The 20,715-nt window shown below is 38.0% G+C and overlaps 1 protein-coding gene across 1 annotated transcript in view; it reads right to left on the bottom strand.

The window, feature by feature from the left end:
• The window catches only part of CENPF (centromere protein F), a 35,270-nt gene extending 17,313 nt beyond the window's left edge, over positions 1 to 17,957 (bottom strand). The window contains exons 1-10 of the mRNA XM_072332374.1: positions 17,795 to 17,957; positions 17,173 to 17,376; positions 15,580 to 15,776; positions 12,536 to 12,651; positions 11,918 to 12,009; positions 10,360 to 10,630; positions 8,779 to 8,981; positions 7,673 to 7,798; positions 4,926 to 5,054; positions 3,337 to 3,459 (exon numbers count right to left, since the gene is read on the bottom strand). Coding sequence (XP_072188475.1) covers positions 3,337 to 3,459; positions 4,926 to 5,054; positions 7,673 to 7,798; positions 8,779 to 8,981; positions 10,360 to 10,630; positions 11,918 to 12,009; positions 12,536 to 12,651; positions 15,580 to 15,776; positions 17,173 to 17,334 — 1,419 coding nt within the window. The 5' untranslated portion in view covers positions 17,335 to 17,376; positions 17,795 to 17,957. The remainder of the gene's footprint in view (positions 1 to 3,336; positions 3,460 to 4,925; positions 5,055 to 7,672; positions 7,799 to 8,778; positions 8,982 to 10,359; positions 10,631 to 11,917; positions 12,010 to 12,535; positions 12,652 to 15,579; positions 15,777 to 17,172; positions 17,377 to 17,794) is intronic.
• Positions 17,958 to 20,715: the final 2,758 nt, after the last annotated feature.

The raw sequence follows: 20,715 nt of genomic DNA, 5'->3' as shown, positions 1-20,715 counted from the left end.
TACAAAATCAGGGTCGATTAAATAAGGCTGTTCTTCCAAAAGCAGCAAAAGAAACAAACACCCTAAAATGGCATCAAAATCAGAAAGAAAACTGCAGATTAAATTTTTGCTTATCTCACACAGAGAAAACTTCTCATTAAACCAAAAAAAACATCATTGTAGCAACCAAGTTCAAATTTTATTTAGAAGTGCTTATGCGTTCAGGGGGTGGTTTTGCCATTAGGAATACTTTCTTCCAAATAAATTGAGTTTAAAAAAAATATATATATATTATATATATATTATATATATATATATAATCAACTGTGCAATACCATTGCATGTGGGAAATGAAATGAAAGTTCTTGTAGGGAAATGAATCCTTTTTCTCTAAACTCCTACACTACTGGACAACAGATGGCATGGCACTGGCATGGCCCAATTGGAAGCAGGTCGTCTATTATTCATCCATTTACTACTAGCAGATGGACAGCAATTCACAAAAGCCAAGCTCAAGAAACAGAAAGGTCTGGATGAAAAATATTAAATGCTTGCTGGCACAGCAGGCTTGTTTTTGAAACAACATAAATAAATCATCCTCAGAACATGATTAAAATTGTCGCTGTCATAAACAGTTAACTTCCCTTCTACTCTTAGCCCTCTCTGCTCAGAGTTTAAAAAAAAAAAAAAAAAAGTCACAAAATTCTCAAGGAACAAAGTTTTCTAGTTATTCCAACAATAATTTCTCAAGTTACAGGTATCAAAACATCCTGCATTCCAAGCACTGTAAGAAAATACAAGTACAGGAACTAAACATGCCTGTTCATTAGAAAACCTGGAGTGATCTACTGACAGAAGAACAAATAAGTTGAAGAAATTGAAATGGCTGAGAAATCCAATTATTTTGATTCAGTGCAAAACATTCCCAATTAACAGCATTCAGCAAAGTCCAGGAAGCCACATTTTATCAAAGATAAGAAATTTCCATGTGCATTTTCCAAAGCTATAAGAACTAAAATCAATTTGGTTTTGATCCAGTTAATCATTCTACTTCTATGATGTTTAAATCAATGTATCCATTCTGCAACTGAGCCTTGAAAAAAAAAAAAATAATCAAAGAACTAAATTCAGCTACAGAAAACATACATGCAGTATTTACTGTCCAGGAGAAACTCTTCAGTGGGCAGACTAAGCAATATAGGGACTGACCAATTTTTTCCACTAACAACCACGGGTTTGCATGCACCATCAACATGTAAGCTGTATCTTAAGATGCCATAACTGCTACACTACAGAGATCACGATTGCAAAGCTTACTGGTCCTTAAACTAAACATATCTAGTCTGTCTCACAGGTGCATCTATTTTGCAATATCTTGAAACATCAGTCTTACACAGTAAGGACTGGATACAGCAGTGGATTAACTACCATAAAACAATGGTAAGCTCTGATAGGAAGCTAGAACACTGTTGCAAGATATACCTCTCTCTACAGTAAATCTAAAGACGTCACAATCTCATTCTCATTTTCTACTACTGTGAACATTATGATTGAGGATGACAAGCCAGGTCTTAAGGTTTGCAACATACACCACAATATCATATGCAAGTCAAGACAGACAGAAAACTGCAGCATTACTGTTCTCTTCAAGTATTACTCCATCCCGAGATTCAGGTTCTTTATAAGTGTATCACTCATGTTCTGAAACAATAACACTATCACCAGCTGTTTACTTGTATGCTCAAGACAAACAAATACAAAGAAAAGCATGATTGCAGCTACAGACCAATAAGCTGGAAAAATGATCAGCACATTAAAAAAAGCTGCCAAGAACTTGAAGTAAAGAGAACATCTCCACCAATTAAGATGTTTTCTGTCAGCAGGATCCCAAGGGGAAAAAAAAAACAACACAAAACAAGTGTCCTGTACCAAGCCTGCTTATAATTTCAAAACAAGAAAAGACATGTATATAATATTTGCCTGTAATATTTGCTATATGTGATTTCTCTTTTTTTTCCCATTATTTTTTCAGCATGAAAGATTACATTGAGATTGTGCAGAAGCTTACTAAAGGCTTTCCCTTTTGTTATACACTGGAAGAACAGAAGTGTTCTTGATCAGCATTTCCACTAGAAAGCACTGGTTACGTTTATTTACTAAATAAACACGTGCCAAAGAGAACTATCCAGCACTGAGGCCAGGTGGCATGGGACAGCCCATATTGGTAACACTAAAATCTTGTATCTTCCAAAGCAGGTGGCTGTAACCAAACTGTTTGCTGGGAATGGCCCTTGGCTCACGTGAGCTCTCAAACTGTGCCTGGGAATTGTACAAGAGTGTTAGTCAGCTGGGCCAAAGCCACGTGAAATAGTGTTCTAACAATTAACAGTTTAAATAGCCACATTCCAATAAGTGGGAACATTTCCAGACATTGTAATCTACCAGCATGAATGTACCTAAAACAAAGTTTCACAATATACTAAAGCTGTATCAGTGTTAGCACTGATCTAGTGAGGGAAAAAAAAACACCTATGTTACTTCAAATTTGTTCACAAAATTTTACAGAGTTTTTGTCAGAAATTATATTGGATTTTATACCTGCTCGTGACAACAGGCAATGAGCAAGGTAAGAGTATTTAAATAAAACAAATCTTTGACATAGATTCCATAGGCTTCTTTCATAGATTCCATAGGCTTTCTTTCCCTTAACCAGAAGCAGAGAACAAAAATACCATCATATAGTGGTTCACAGTGTAGCACATCTGAAACAGTTTTAACTGTAGATTCTCTGCTACAAAAGCAAAACAGTGGAACTGAAAAGACAAAGGCAGGTAAGACAGGAAGAGATTTCTGCCCCTATGAATATGAGGTTGCATGTTAACAGTTAACGATCTTCCTGAATTCATCTTCATTTTGTGAAAAGTGTTTAGAGCAGTGTAAACATCTTGGATTCCATTTTGTTTTAGAAAAAATGCAGTTGTTTCAAGACAACATAGTGAGCCTTTGCATAACATTTTTAATTTCAGTGGTATGCACCAATGGTTGTAGAATGTACTTCTACAGTCAAACAAACACGTGTTTTTATTTCAGGACTAAAAGCAAGAATATCTTAAAACAAAAACCCACATTTGGTAGAAGTCTAACGTGAACTAAGAAAGTATTGATAGAATTAGAATATTGAATCCCAATCAACCAATCAATTGCACAAGAGCATTAGTGTACGTAAACTAAGTGAAGACCCAATTTTTGTGTTATTAAGATAATTTATAAGCGTCTAAAGATACCTTATAGACAGTCCTAATGTTGACAGATTGGTAATTTATGGTAATAACTCTGTTACTACTCTGCATTGGTTACCTCTAAGTTTCTTGCGATATCCATTTCCTTAGCCTGGGCTGCTAATAAAGCCTGTTCTGCTCTGCACAGCTTCTGGGTAAGATCACTGGTATCACGTTCCAAGCGTTGTTTCGCCACCATTACCTGTAAGAGTATTGAGAAGTTACTCTCATCCAATTCTATTACAAAGAAAAACAAAACTACTTTATTTCACCTTGGACCCAAGACTGCTGCACTGTGGTTTAGAAAACAACAACTTACTGCCTTTCTGCCCCTTTACCTCTGAAAAAGGTGGCGTATCTCTAAAATAAATACAGATGTTCTGAGACAAATTAGTACATCCAGTTAGCAGCTACATCACCACAACATAGATGATATGACTGTGGGATATAAATGAGATTGAAGGCATAACAGCCTTTTTGCTAAGCTGCAGAAATCAGAAATTAAGCACCACAGCTGCACTTCTGTCTCCATGCACAGTGTTTCAGAGAAACTGAACAGGTCTTCCCTCTTTCAAAATAGTCCTATAATGCTCCAGATTTAAGAGAAAGGAAATACGATTAGCAAGTCAAAACAAGAAAACAAAACAAAATACATTGTTGTATTTATAATATAATAAATCTGAGGTTGTGGGACAATAAATCAGCTTTCTTGTAGAAAGAGCTATAAAGTACCTATTTTTATATGTGAAACCAATTTCTTTAGTTGCATATGCTCCAGAAAAATGTGTATTCAAAACCTACACTGAAAACATCTAATGTTTCCAGAAATAACGTCTTAGTTCAGCCCCCCTGCTAATGAGGCTTCTCAACACAATCTTCAGACTTGTGGTCCTTTTTTTCTTACTAGTTCAGCTAGCTCTGCTGCTTTATATCTGCTACCAGAAGCATTCTGTCACTTACATACATACGGTTTTTAGTCATCCTTTCTTCTAGGCTTCTGCTGCATTATAACTTCATTAAAATTGTGGCTCCATCACAACTATTATGATCTAATGGCTACTTGTTGCCAAAACCAGGGAAGAGCTCCCTAACATTCAATGCTCCCCTCACACAATCCCTAACACTAATCTGGATTTTCCAGAGAGACAGCTCAGTCAAATTGATATAAAAAGCTTATGCCCATGAACACACATACTTTTTGTTTTCTTTGCTTTTTTAGATCTACTGTCAGTTCTCTGGAGGTTCAGATGTGTGCAGGTACTGCTGTAAAGGAAGAAGCATGACCAGGAGCATATGAAATACAGCTGTAGTTCCAAGAGTCTCTAGATCCAGGCACTACCTATAGATCAGCTTAGTTCTACAACCTCTGCAGGTTTCCCGTGCAAGGTGTCTCTTGTGATCAGCCATATTTATTCTTGTCTCATTCAACAGATTTATTTTAGCTGCACTGCTCTCCCTCCCTGTGGAAAGTGGACTAACCCCAAATATTTTAAATCCTGCAATTCATATTCAAATACATAGCATTGCAGTGAGAAATGGTAAATACAAAGCAGCTAATACAAACTGCACAAAAATATCAATGTAAATCCCCACATTGATTATTAGTATTTACTTCGTGCAGTGTTGTCAAGGCTACTAAATTCTAACATTTTAACATAAAAAACCTACTTTGTCAAATTCTGCCTGCAGAGCATTGAAGTCATTTTTGGCTTGCTGTAGCTCCTGATTCAGTTTGTTTCGTACATCGTTGTTCTGCTGATCCAGCTTTTGCAAGGAACGTTGCTGACAAGAGAGTTCCTAGAAGACAGTGGTAGAGTAGCATAGAAATAAATACATGAAACAGCAACAAGTCTCCGTTTCTGCTACTGGAGCTATAACAGAAGGATACTGATTTGCAGATACTGCCAGCTCAGAAATGCTCCTCTTACGCAATAAATAATTTAAATAGAACTTTGGTGCGTGCTTCGAGTTTCATGTAGACAAGAATGGTTCTAGTTCAGTTTATGTCATCTACTTCAAAACCCCATGATAGCAACAGCCATATAAAAGGGGGTGGAGGTGGTGGTGGTGGTGGGGAAATACCTAGATCTAGTGAAAGTAACTATTAAAATGTGTCATCTTAAAGATGTATTTCAAATAAGAATCACTTTATGCAACAAGTGGACAAAATCAGCTCTTTACCATTACTTACACACCACACTAAAGGTGTGATTTTTCTTTCCCCCAGGGAAATTAAAACTTATTCCTAAAATAATAACCAGCATGGGACTCATCAACAAGAGGGTCTAACAAAGACAGTCTCTTGTGTAAATGGCACAAAACAGACTTTGTGAAACCTGTAGAAGAACAATACATTTGATGTGGTTCTTTCAACACAACGAGTAAGCATCAATTAAGAAAAACAATCATGACTGCAGTTTTCATTTGGTCTTTGCCTTTGGCTATTACAGTTGTAATTCTGTATAAATTGCAGCATCAATCTTTACTAAGCTGGGCGTGTAACAAATGCATATTTTTGGCATTCTTCTGCATAGAACCCGGTGTAGATAAACCTGTAATTACATTCCCACACAAGAAGGTGACAGAAGCACTGTGCAATTGGGAGGGAAAAGATGTGACAACAGCTTGATGTCACTTTATCTAATGCTAGTTACTAACACTGAATAGAGTACATATTAGATCTAAAGAGCTCTTCTGCAAACCTCTGGTCAGGAGCACTTCTTGAGTATACAAGGAGGCCCCCTAGCACCCTGGTGAACTTATTGATGAAGAGATTAAGTCAATGTCTTTATGTCCCATAGCAACCCAATAATTATTTTTAAAGCTGAGAGACTGAAAAGACCTTGCCTTCTAAACTGTAAGAGTGTAAGAGAGAAACTGCAAAAAAAAAACCACACACCTTCCTTTTTAGACGAACATTCAAAACAAGAAAAACTTACTTCATTTAGTTTTAGATGTCCAAAAGTTAGCTACCTACCTGTAAGCTTACAGGTTTTCCATTCTCAGCATAAATTCAGATAAACTGTGAAGAGAAACACCTAAGCAGCAGGAATAACCTGCCTTCTGGAGGTGCCTCTGATAACACAGGTAAAGCAGAAGCCTAAATAATTAGCTTGGATAGACATCTAAATTTCAAATGCCAGAAGTAAGGAATGATATAAATTCCACCTTTTCAGTTTGGAGATTGGATGTGAACTTTCAAATGAAAATTGACGGAAAACATTTGAAATTCTCTACTGATGAAAGTGCAACTCTGAAACCAGCTTGTGTGACCAGCTAAGAAAAAGGCATTAGGAGCCCCACGTGCTTGCCATTATGGAAGCTAATTAAACACACATTGAAAACTCCATCTGCCTCGTAGAAACTGAAATGGAATAAGAAACCTACAAGCGAGCTTTAGAAGTCAGAATTTAGTAGGACCAGGATTTAAGTTTCACAAAATGAAAAAATCCCAACCAAGTAAAATATACAGACAAGAATTTCCAAGATTTTCCATTCTGCAATTATTCAAGGATCAATTCCTATCACCACTTCTAGACAAGGTTCTGTTGAATCTTTGAGCTCCTGGGTTAGATTTTGTGAAACTGCTTTTTCACTCCAGCATCATTAGCAGCATTGTTCATCAGCCACTCCAGCAGAACTCCTCCACCAGTTACATAGTCTTCCTAAGGACACCTCACATCAAAACTTTCAGGACAAACTATTGACACAACAGCCATTACCCCTCAGGACAGCCTTCTTCCCATTCCCTAAGAAAACTTAAAAATGCCAATCCAAATTATCACCATCACTACCAAATCTGAGTCATCTTTTGGATTTCCAAGCACCAATTAAGTTTAGACCTAATCTGAATCAGTGTTAATCCTAAACAAACTTCACCATAGAAAATTTCCTATGATACTGCTAGACTTTTTCTCTCTGCAGTAGCCGGCAAAAAGAGAAAGCTAAGAACAGGTATGTTAATCTCATATTTTACCATCTTCTGAGCACACACCAAGATTAGATGAGAGAAGCAATCCAAAAAAAAATTTGTTTGTCGTGTGAAACGCAGGAAAATTTAACTAAAATTCCACACAAACAAATAACTGGGTGATAAAGTTTGAAGTCGCATATAAAGCACGTTTGTGGTCAGTGCAACTTAGTTTCTTGCAAATTTGCATTTCAACCATGCCTCACAAACAGACTGTCTCATACCTAATAATGAACACTAATAAATTTTTTTGCATCTCTCTGGCAGCCTGCCCTCTGCAGGGATGTGTTCTCTGTTTTTCCAATTCCCTTTGAAACTTTTACCTATTAAGTGTGATAGCAATTGACTGGAAAGTAGTTCCAAATAAAACAAACCCCAAAAACAAGCCATGTGATTTCACCTCCTCAGAAAGTCAAAATTTAGAATAAAGTTCTTCTCATCTTACCTCTTGGTATTCCTTTTCCTTTGCCTTTATTTTCTGTTCCAAGGACTGACGAGCACTCTCAGCATTTTGTCTTTGACAATTCAGTTCTTCTGACAGTCTTTTCAACTTTTGCTCCATTGCTTGGACCTAAAATAATCAAACCCAAGCATTAAAAGTACAGCTGAAGTTTTATTTTAGTTCATCTCCATTCAAATAAAAACACTACTTTCACTTAGTACAGTTGTTCTCGCATTCAAATAAACTACAGTGAAATTCTGCACGGTATCAGAAATTTGTAGTAATCCAAGGTACTAAACACACAGTTATTTATGTTTGCAATAAGAATATATATATTTAAAATTATAACATATATGCATACATATATACTGTGTATATATATATATACATATATATATATAGTAGCAGTGGCTACTGAAAACTGAATGGTTTTGTTTTGATGTATTTCATATTTAAATAAACTCAAAATTACTGACTAAATAAATTGACCAAAGTGTACTATTCTGTTGGTTTGTTGCTTTTTTTTTTTTTAAACTTTACTTAGTATGCCCATGAATGTAAACTGTTTAGAATTAAGTCATGAAATCACATTTTAAAATCACATATTTTCTCAACATCATCTTGCATGACATTTTAACCCATATTTTAGTTTACACAAGTTGTTTAAAATGTGGAGACCATGCCATCTGAACATACTGTACTTTAGGCAACACAAAATGATTTTCAGCCAAAGTTCTATGACAGGCTAAAGACAAGGTTAAAACCTGCCACCAGATGTCATTGTTGCTCCATGCAATTTTTATCTTATTCTTCAGAATTCCAGCCAAACTTGCCTGAAGGCTGCATATAAAGGATGTAAAGTATTTCTTCGAGTAAGAACCCTTCAGAAAATGGACATCTGCTTATGAATAGTTAGTTACATCTGCTTATGAGTACCTATAGGTAATATGTAAACTAACTTTTTCTTGTCAAAAATGGATCCTCAGTGAATGCTCAAGAAATTTGGTCAGGGTATCTTGATTCTTACCAAAACGGCTGAAAGCTGACACACATTAATACTGGGATTGAACTGTAAGGACAGTCAGAAGACATGTCATGCAATATCTCACCTGTGTGGTGGCTTGATCAAATTGTATCTTCATTTGAGTCAGTTTATCTCTGGTTTTGTTCAAGACCTTATCTTTCTCTGTTAATTCCAGCTTCATTCTGTCCAGCTGAATTTCAGTCTCTTGGTGCTTATTCATATGGCACTTCTTCTCTTTTTCTAGAGCTTGCAGTTGTTGTTCCAGGTCTTTGATGCTGGAATTTAGCTCTGAATTTTAAAAACAGTCAAGATTAAGGATATGACTCCATGACTTCCAAGGGTCTATAAATTCTAAAGTAATGAGAATGTCTGATAACAACCTAATGCCTGACAAAAACAGACACTGCAAAATGTTCAGCAGGCAGAAAACAAAAATTCACCTAAAACTTTCAGGACTGATGGATATTTGACTAAATTGACCAGGTTTTCCTTCTTTGTTTTTAAAAATACAGAAACATGTCTCTGGATAAATATTTTCATTTTAATTCTGTTTATTTTTAAAGCAAAGCACCTGCTACAAACATTTGCTTGGGACAACAGTGAGCCTTTGGTTCAAAGAGACGTTCAAACTACTGAGCACCTGCAAATAGAGTATTTTACTTTTTAATGTTTTTCTTGTCCCTAAAGCTATACATACAGAAAGTAAAACTAAGTGATCCTGTCACAGTATTAATCAGCAAGAACATGTCTTCCAAAATCATGACAATTTTGTGATGAAAAGCACTAGTCAGTTACAGAACTGTCATCAAAAATTACTACTAAGTGGTTATACGTTATGTTTTAAAGACCTGTTCTCCTGATGCTTGATTTATAAGACTTCTGAACTGGAAAATATAGCCCAGGCTGAAACTTCACACATAGGCAATTAAATAAACAGTCCAGAAAATAAAGCAACTGGTTAAAAAAAAAAACTACAAGAAACACCTAGTGGAAAAACTGGTCCAAACAGCAGATTTAAGTCAATTACTACCATAACCAAGCAAATATCTGATCACCAGAAAAGATATCAGAAAAAAAGTCTTCATGTCAACATGCATAAAGTAGGAACATGCTTTATTTTTCCTTTGGATTTTTGGTATCACTTTGTCCTGAGTTTCCTGTAGTGCTTTTCACAGACCAATTTAGTTATGTATTAAGCACGTTTAATCAATGAATTTTTAAACACAGATACTGCTCAGGCAAAAAAACCTCAATAATCACATAAAATTAAGGAAACAATATGATTGAATTTAACAGTGAGTTGTAATTAAATCCTGAAAAGTTTTAGCCCTGTTTCAAGAGAATTATTCCAAAAGCAATGAAAACGTTAGAGAAGGCTATCCTCCTTTAACTTTAATGTGATGTCCTCTGCTCACACAAAATACAGGCTCTCTCCTTCCAGTTCTCACACCCCTTAGTAAAAGAAGCCACAGCTTATAGATAATCTCATATACTGGCTGGTCATCATGAATACACACACAAGTATCCAGCTGGGCTAATTGTCAAAGGAAACAACAGGTAACTTTCCCTCATTAAGAAACCAACTCCAATAATTCCCTTCTATCCACATGACATGAAATGGCATGAAATCAGGAGCCTCTGAGTTTTAAAGGAATATATCAGATACCTTGGTTCTGTGCTCTTAACTGGATGATGAGCGAAGAGTTACAATCCTCAAAAAAGCTGTTGTCAAGCTTGCTCTTCTCTGACAGTATACTTGAATTGGCTTCTTTTTCCCGTGGAAAATAGGGTGTTGAAGAAGCTCTTTTTGCAGGGGTTTCTTGAGTTTTAGATGGTGTTTTTTCTTGTTGCCATGAAAATACAGATGAAGAAGCCTGATGCCGAGCAATCTCCCTGTGACTCAAAGAGCTTTGTTGAAGATAAGGCTGATTTATTTTCTGTGACCAAGAAAAAAAAAGAGATCTAACTTCATACAGCTGAAGTTATTTATATACATATATAAAAAAAAAAAAAAAAAAAAATCCGTTTATTAATAACAAAATTATAGGTTGTGATCATTTCACATTGTAGTGACAACACATCATTCATAAGTGCAAATTACTCATTGATATCTCTACTTTTTACACTACATAAATTAGATTACTTTAATACAAGCATACCAGGTACTTATTAACACAGATCAGGATCTCCAAAGCAAGGAGTCCAACTAGGTCACTCTGAGAGTAACGCCTCCTATTTATCTCTACAGAAGCTACAACAGTCAAAAGAGCACAATAACAACGTTCGATAGAGCAGCTCCTCAGGTACAAAGCACTATTTTTCAACATAGCCACCAGAATTAGTAACATATTTTCACATTTTAGTGACAAGAGGAGACTGAATTTAAGTGCACATTGCAGTGATTCAGACAGTTCACTTTGGAGTGCCCTATCAATTCACTGGGATATATTACAATCATAGAATAACCCAGATTGGAATGAACCCACAACAATTATCAAATCCAACCCTGGGCTCCATACAGGACCACCCAACATTCAAACCTTATGTCTAAGAGCATTGTCCAAACACTTCATTTACAACAGCCTGGTGCTGCGATCACTATTCTGGAGAGATATTGTCTGTACCTGACAATCTTTATAGTACTATATTTTTTATCAACTGCTTTTAAGACTTGTTCTGACCTCAGTTTAAGGTTATGCTAGAGATTCAGATGCCATGAAGAACAGCTCTAACATAGGAAGCTTTTTAAGCCTTTGGATTTACTATCTAGTAAAAAATATATACATTTGCTCCATTTTTGAGGGCTTTTCAATCTTAGTCATTTACTGGCTTCAGAGATCCTCTAAGATACTGCTCAGACATTAAGAACTGTACTGATTTTTGTTTGCTCAGTGAGTTATTTCTTGTAACACTTTCAAAACTATTTTGTTATTCTAGAACATTTAAGATGCCCAAACTGGCACCATTTTCACTTGTCCTTCATTGTCTATCCTTCATTGACTTTGAAAGATTTGCTCACCTTCTTAACATTCTTTGTTTTGTTATTCAATTACACTGGCTTTAGATTATTTTTAAATGGTAACAAGTAGCTTTTTAAAAATATATATATTCTATTTTTTTAAGTGAAGAAAAGTATATTTATCTTGGTTTGCAATCAATCTTCCAAATTCAATTAGTAGTAACTTTCTTAGATATCACACATGCCCTTTTCAAAAGATACTTACCTTAACCTGGATGGCTCTCAGTTCTAACTCCAGCTTCTTTCTTTCTTGTATTTCTTTCTTATATTTTTCTTCTAATTCTTCAAACTTAGCATCTACAAAGACACAACAAATACTTCTTCAAAAATATAATTTAATACACAGGTGTTATGTCACTAATTTGAAGATGTAAGCAATGCTTTGATGTGGATACAGAGGTTTTGTTATAAGTGTTCAAATTACTATGCATAATAATAATCTAAGTCAAAAACAGTCTTATAAAGAACACAAATGACTGCTGACAATTTTAGTTAAAGCACCTATACTATGTGAAAGAGAATAAATTTGTTCTTTACTACGTGAAAGAAACAGCTGACACTGTGAAGAACCACTCAAAAAACTCTTGCAGTCTGCTGATAAATACTTCTATTACTATACCATGCCCATCAGTGTAGTGCTTAAAAGGTTTAGTATCTGCTATAAGATTTCAATCTGCACTAATGATTTCTGAAGTTGGAGTTTATGGTGTTAGGAATGAGGCACCCTCACCATAAGCTATACAATATAGACCAAGGAAGGCAGTACATATGTGATGTTCAAGAAAACTGACAGATCTATATGAAGAAAAAAAAACTCATTTACCATTCTGACTTTGAACTGGTGTTAAAGGAGCAATAAAACTTTTCTGTGGAGTACCACTGAATGACAAGTCCGCTGCAATCAACGACTGCTGACTTCTCTCAAGCTCACATTTGTATCTGTTCAGGAACAAAGCAGAAGGAGCAGTTAATACTAGAAAACTAGAAGTCAATTATCTATTTTTAAATGCCTGAAATGCACAAATAAATGACATGATTTCAAGTACTGAATTTAAAAATCGATCCTGAACAAGAACTGATTTTTGTGAGCATGAAGAGTTGAATCTCATACCTGGAAATCTCATAACTAATTTAGAAGTTATACAGCAATTGCTATCAATGGAATGGAATCTCAGTCCTGCCTAGCAAGCACAGGTTGACAACACGATGGTTCCAGGTTATAGTCCATAATAGTAGTGATTCCACAACTTCCCAATTAATTTCTCCTTCCATTTTATAACAAAGTTAAAAATTCTCCCAGTAGGTTTTCAGCTGCCATGAAGCAATGAGTTGGTATAAAACAGAACCAAATACAAAATCAAAACTGATAGCCAGTTGAGCTGTACATAATACTTGTAATACCACAGTGGATTACTACATAAACCACGAAGGAAATTAAAGAATTCAGTAAAGTCTTCTTTCTATAGCTTTCAAAATGGATAAATGAGACATACCCTTAAGCTATAACCTCTCACAGCCAGCCTTTGACAGCAGATTCACTCTATATTTCATCAGTGTGGCTCTACCAACATTGCCAAGCACAGTGGATTCTCCTTCAAAGAATCTCAGCAATTGCCAGCATACAGTTGATGTTTCTCCATATCATAAACTGTTGTTGAAATTTAAACTCTTCTCACAACAGTGAAATACCTCAAGTTTCCCTCATTTACTCAGAATGGGGTGTCATGTTTTTGTAACTTTTGCTATCGGTATTCCACATCACAATATCATGTGGAGCACAGAGAACTACATGTCCCAGGGGACCTCACAGCCAAAGAGGAAAATACAGCATGGAAGTGATGCTCACTCTCTCTCATAGCCTAGAGGTGGGAGTGGGTGCTCCTACAATTTCAAAGTAGGCTGCTTGGTCTTCAGACAACTCTCTCTCTTATTTTACTTGATTTATTAGACTCAATTTAAATTGCATTGTATTATATAGTGTTATCTTTGTTTCCTTGAGTCCAGCTCCCATCTCCCTACTCCTTTTCCCATAGGCTTACTGACCACCTCCCCCCCTCCCTCCATCACAGACATAGATTGATCTAGATAACTCTGTGATATGTGGAAAGAGGGAGAAAAAATGAGAGGGAAAAAAATAAAGGCAAGAGGAGAACACAGGAAGATGCCTCTACCAGTTCCCGCTTTATTTTCCTCTACAAAGACAGTAAGAAGTATACCTTTCAATAAGTGAAGGAAGTAAGCATACTTCAGACCACAAAGCCAAACATTAAACAGGTTTACCCCTCTCTAATAATTGTGCATTACTATTATCAGCTCAACACTCATCTGTGTGTGCAGGACACTCAACTTTATTGAGATGCATGTTTCAGAAATTCTTTTATTTAAGAACAGAGAGTATCTCTATTAACAGGAAGAAGCTTAACAGATGATGATTTTCACTTCACTGGGGGGAACAAGAGGCCAGAGCAGCCCCATGGAAAGTGATCTGTGGATTCTGAATGACAGAGAATTGAATATGAATCAGCAGTGTGCCCTGGCAGCCAAAATCATACACTGGGGTGCATCAGACCCAGCCTGCCCAGTCAGGTGAGGGAAGGGAGTGTCAGCTTTGGTTCAGCCTTTCCTCAGGCACCACGTGTAGTCCTGTGTACCACATAATATTTGCGTCCTCATGAAGACATAAAGCTATCAGCAAGCATCCAAAGGCGGGCAATGTGCATGATTTACTCAGCCCAGAGAAGAGAAGACTGAGGGGATACTTCCAATGGTCGACAGCTCCCTCACCAAGGAAGCCAGGAGAAGGTGCTGATCTCTCCAATGGTAGCAACAGGAGATGAGAAAATAGCCTAGCAGGGTCTGAGGGAAAGGTTTTTCTTCAGAGGCCACCCAGAGCAGCAGTCATAGCCCGAGACTGCTGGAGTTCAAGAAGCATTTGGACAACGCTAATGATGATCTCTATGGTCCCTTCCAACTCGCATGCTACTATGATACTATGATATGATACTATGAACACTATCAGACACAGAATCTGCATTTTGAGTGGTCCTACATAAAGACAGTATTTGGAATTAATCCTTGCAGGACCCTTCAGCTCAGGATGTTCTGATTCTTTCTAGACAACATACTCACATAACCCCTGTGCCATAAATCTGATAACATTTACAAGTTAAAGTGTTTTTCTATCAACTTCACTGTAACACTGAGGACAAAGTAATAACAAAAACAATTATCTGGAACCACAGCTACAAAAGAGTACAGTTGGACAGGGTACCTATCCCAGTACAAAGGTAGTTGTTGTTGTTATAGGAAGAACATGTTTCCGCAGAGCAGAGACTTCTAACTCTCCCACAGACTTCTGTTTTAGTAGATAACACAGCAAGAACCACTTCTTTATTTCATTAACTGGATGTTGTTATTTGGTCACAGCTTTTTGAAGTTTCTTCTTCCACTTCAAGAAATGCTCACCCCTTCTTCTTCCTGCTGTCGGAATTTTAAGTAGTCTTGATCTTAAGTTATCCATGCACTTCTGTTACAACTTCAAGCCCTTTGCAAAGTATACTTTTGCCAAGTAACTCAGCTGTACTCTTGCTAATGCAGATGTTACCTTTCCTCATAAGATGTTGCAGAATTTCCCCCCAAACAGGGGGCAAACACTAGGCAATAACTGCTTCAAGCTGCACACAGATCAACATAACAGCCTGCATAGGCATACGTAAAAACAGGATGAAGCATTGTAATTTTGGTCACAAGATTTGAACATGTAAGATGAAAAGAAACTGAAAGACCATAAAAGTTACGTGAAAAGAGGAAAACAGGAGAAAATGATTGACTGTAGGTTAGGAAAAAACAAAGAAGTCCTCACTTTACCTTTTCAGTTCTTGTTCTAATCTTTCAATTTCTTTTTTGCTGGAACTCAGCTGCCCAGACAGAATGTTGACTTGAGATTCTTTTACTTGAAGATCATGTGAATTTTTCTGCTTTGCTTTGTCAAGACTATCACACAATTCCATCAGGCTCTGGTTCTCTCTCTTCAGACTTGCAGTTTCATTTTTTTCATTTTCAACCTAGTTGGAATAAAGAACATTTCAAAATGCTTAATATCTTATCTACACTTGACTTAATTGCAGTTCACACACTTCTATTTTCTTCCCAATATTCCCAAACCCTATCAGCACTGAAATCATCAGACCAAAACAAAACACCAAAAACAACTTTCAAAACATCCTTGGGTTTAAACAAAAGCACAATTCTTAGAATTCAACTCAGCCACATTAATACCCAATTTACTGACTAGACATAATCACATCAAAAACTCATTAGCTCTTTAACAGCGGTCTACAACAGCTTGCAGACTTCAGCGATTGTCTCATTTCTCTTTCCATCCTCTAAGCCTTAGCAATCAGAATACTCTTACTAACTAAAGGGAAAATGTGTTGTTATTTTAAAGGGTTGCAGGTTTGTGTCGGAAATAGGGCCTAACAGCAGAGATTTCCTTCTCCTCTCCTCCAGCCTCTGAATCAAACTACAGCCACCTGCTGCTCAGCAGTAACTACCAGAAAGTAGGACACCAGAACTCCTCTCACCTTTGCCTCCAGCTGAAAAGTATTAAGCTGCTGCTTCTGAATAAGACTTAAAACACATTTATTTGAATATATATTTGAATATATATATACACCCATTCTTTTCAGTATTTCCCCCTCCCCACCTCCTATTTAGAGAACACAGCAGTTCAGACCCTACCAGGAAACACACAGGAAGGAAAAAAATAACAATAACCTAGGAAAACTAAGATTGAGTTTTGCTAAAAAATTGTATCAGCCAAACAGGAATAAAAGGCAAACTTTTACAACCATATCTAACTTGTATTCAAATATTGCAGGGCAGAATTCAGGTTATGAGGATTGCCAGCTTCTTGGCTAGAGGGCTGACAAGGTAAAGCCAGAGGAGAAAACATCCCAGCCCTAAAGTAAAATAAAGAAACAAATAAATCCCCAAATACAGATATTTAAGTAGAAATCTGAGATGCACGTAAATTAAAGTAACAAAAGAGACAAATGAGCATACAGAGACAATATGAAACAGTAAGAGGCCATCAGTTGTGCTGCTCTCATGTAAGAGGCCTGGATTTTTAACAGACATAATAAGGTAACATTTTCTTACACATAAAGCCTGGGGAAAAGCCTCAAAGTAAGCACACATTTAGAGGTGGACAACCATTCCAAACACTGATAGGAGGCATAAATGCAATCAAAACTTAATAAAGAGCAGGATATGATGAACAGCTAAGAGAAAGCAGTGAAGATAAGCGGTTTATATTTCCATGGTACCTTCCCAGTCAGTCAGTATGAGGAACAGAAAATCATTCACCTTCTAACAACATTCAGATAACAAAGCTTCACACAGTCACGTCAGGCTTGCAGAATGGGCACTTTAGGGAAGTCACCACAATACCCACATTACCTTCTGTTTCTGCTTTTGCAAAGCTGCCTCCAGAGAGTCTAACTGGAACTGCCTTTGCTGGCGTTCTTTTTTCAGCTTGTCTACCTGACTCTCCAGCTCGTGGATCTTCTGAAGGACTCGGGGGGACAGGCCTTCTTTCCACTCCTCCACAACCCAGCTCATACTGACCGGGCTTTGCCTCTACAAAACAGGTGGTAACAATGCCTGAAAAACAAAGGCAACTACAATCAGACTTAAAGAGGAGGATTATTTGACTCTTGCATGTTTACTTTTTCAGTACACCTACTTTTTAACGTAGCAGTGCTTACAGTGAAGTATTTTACAACCTTGCAAGCCTCCTGAGCTAACTGCCAGTCTCTAACATTAGATCCTATTCTAACACGTTTCTGTCCAGTTAAGAGAAGATTTAAAAGCCACACGCTACTCAGTCTCGTTGTACTTCTGCAGCGCTGCTCCTCAGAGCCTCGTGCAAAGCAACGGTGCAATTTCAGGCTGCAGCTATGCTTCCCCCTCCACGCGTTCTGCAAAGCAATACTGCAGAGCTCAGCACTAACAATCGCTCCGTTGCTGACAGACGCAGGGACAAGCAGCCCAGCCTGACCCTCCTGCCCCAACTCCTCACCGTCAACAGATCCTGCGATAAACCACCGCCGCCGGACCCGCTGCTCACCGCCGTTATTCGAAGCAACCGCTGCACCGGCAGCCGTTGTGCACGCCCAGGCGGTGGCTCAGCCGGAGCGTGCTGATTAGCTGCTACCCCACGCCGGGCCCGCCCAGCCTGCAATGAGCGCGCAACGCCGGCCGGGTTGCTGCAGGGATTGGCTGCTTCGGCTGCGTTCAAACCGCATCGGAGGTTGCTCGCCGCAGGCAGCGCGGCGGTTAGTGCTGGGAGGGCGGAACGGGCAGAAGGAAGGATCGGTAGCTAAAGGCCTTTTGTCCAAAAGCACCAACTGCCAACCCATCCCCACCGTGCCCACTGACCGTGTCCCTCAGTGCCACCTCCAGGGACGGTGACTCCACCACCTCCCTGGGCTGCCTGTGTCAGTGCTTCACTGCCATTACTAAGAAACGCTTCCAAATGTTCAATCTGAGCCTCCCCTGGTGACCCTGGAGGCCATGCTCTCTGTCCTGATGATGATCATCTGCCAGAAGCAAAATACTCATCCTATTTACGTGCATTGTTTCTCATTCGGCAGGGGAGACTACACTGAAACTGCTTTGATTTGTAAGGACCAGTGGTGGATTTTTAAGAATGGGTGCAAAAGAGTAAAGGCAGCCTTCAGGGTTCTTACAAAGCACAAAAAAAAACAAATGAGCCGATGCATGCAGAGCTTTTAAGTTGCACTTTGATCAATTCCCGAATATCTGAAGCTAAATTAAGAAGCCTGACTGCTGCTATTATCTTAGAGATGAGAGAAGAGTTGTTGTGAAGCATATTTCTAAGAAGGGTCAGAACTGTTCTGAGTTTCTGTTGATAATGAATTGAAAATGAGTTCTTTTATACCTCACAATTAAAGAAATTAATTGATCAATATGAAAGATTAAAGGACTCGTGGAGAGTACAGAAACCTGTCATTCTTTTGTATATCAACCTTATTTTGCACAATAGACTCGTGAGAATTGTGTGTAGTAGTAAACAGAACTAAAAGTAAGACACGAAAATACTAGGAAATGTAATATTAAAGTATAAGATACCAAGACTAAGACAAATATTATGAACAAATAATAGCAAGTTATGAAGGGCGTTAACAGCCACCATTAGCTGGCCTATTACTTTTAATTATGTTTACTGCTCTCCATTAGCTAGAATTCTTCAAGTCTTTCTAAAGGTCTTTCTAATTCCCTAATTTGGAAGAGGGAGAGAAATACCTCAGCCTTGTGAAGTGGCTTTTCCTTATCCTTGGAATGTCTTGCCAAATGTTAAGTATCACCATTCACCTTTTGTTGCGTGCATTCCTTCCTATAATTTTGGTAAAGCTCCAAAATAATAAGTAGAATACAACAACCACCAAAGGTTAGACTTCCATTAACACAGCTTATGTCAGAGCACGTGAAGGAGCAAAAATGGAAAAGAATGGTCTTCTGATGAGAAAATCACAGCCTACTTGGACACTACAAGAAGCAGAAACCAGATAGACCTTTTCCCTCACCTTGCCAGGTGTGGAATTTGTCAGGTAAAGCCTATTTCATATGTATATATATATATGTGTATGTGTTTATGTATATACATACACATCAAAGAGCACCTGAAGAGGTGGAGCATTCTCCTCCACCCAGACAGAGAAATGAGCCAGGCCTTCAGCATCTGACATGGTTGTAGCTTCCCAGCTCTCCTATCAAGTACTGGGGAGGCAAAAGCTCTGCCAGGCTGGAGGAGAAAGAGAGGAAAGCTGCATCGCTTCCTTTAGCCTCACCCAAACCCCACCCTGTGCTATGAGATGATGCCTCTTGCCTCTGAAAAATGCAATTCTCTATCTCTGCCAATGTGAGTAGGGTACTAAGAAGTTAGCAGTTTAGGTGTTAGCACTGGAAATACAAAGTTAAATCTGCACTAATACAGCCCAGTGAGCTACTGTCGTAAAACACAGCGCTTGATTGCTCATAAACCCTTAGTTTCAAATTATCCTTCTCCGTTTGATCACGTTTCTCCACAAAACCCACACCTTGTACAGTGATCACAGTGAATGTAAAGGCACCATTACAATGCATAGTCTCACACGTTATGTTTTAAGTATCCGGTCTTATGCTCTTAGAAAAGGTTGAACTGTCCTGCATATTTATTTATTTATTTTTAGTTAATTACGAAAATCAGAAACTAACAACATATCACAAATGATAAACCATAACTTTTTCCACAGAGGATACAGGGCATTTCTGTTGTAAGAACTACATTACTTACCTACTAAGAGAAACCATTACTGAAGTGCTCAAATTGACACCAGTGCGAGGGTCAACAGGATGGACATATTAGCGGATAAAACACCCACAGCTGCCCTATTGTTTGGTGATCACATCACCTAGTATGGCCTACTGAGAACCTGGTAGGTTTCCTAGTACTGAAAAGGTGGCTGAGGTTACCTGGCTTGTCTGAGGTGACACAGTGAATCACATGCAGGTGCTGGACAGGAACCCATGGGTGCGGCTCTGTGGAAGTTTAAAACACCTCAAGGCAACATTGCCACATTCATGTGCTCCCTTCTGATCCCCACCTGCACGCTGCCACCTGCTTCCTTATGCCAGCTTTGGTGCTCATCTCAACTGCCAGGAGGGATGGTTCAACTGGTAAAGAATGCAGTACCAGCCAAAGATTATCCAGTAGCATCAGCTTTGCACACAGCTTGGGCTTCCAAACTGTTGCACTATGGGGTCAGTCAGGTAAGTGCCTGATACATCTCAACAGACTAGGAATATTCAGGCTTGAGCAGGCAGGTGACACCAACTTAAATCAGTCAAAATGTTATATGCATCAAGACAGTATCTTCCCATGCTCTAATCCCTAATACTTGCCTATCAAAAATGACAGTAAGAATTTTTCCCATAGTA

The sequence above is a fragment of the Excalfactoria chinensis genome, chromosome 3 (assembly GCF_039878825.1).
Source record: "Excalfactoria chinensis isolate bCotChi1 chromosome 3, bCotChi1.hap2, whole genome shotgun sequence".
In the NCBI taxonomy this organism is placed as follows: Eukaryota; Metazoa; Chordata; class Aves; order Galliformes; family Phasianidae; genus Excalfactoria; species Excalfactoria chinensis.
This window is presented reverse-complemented; position numbering and strand designations above follow the sequence as displayed.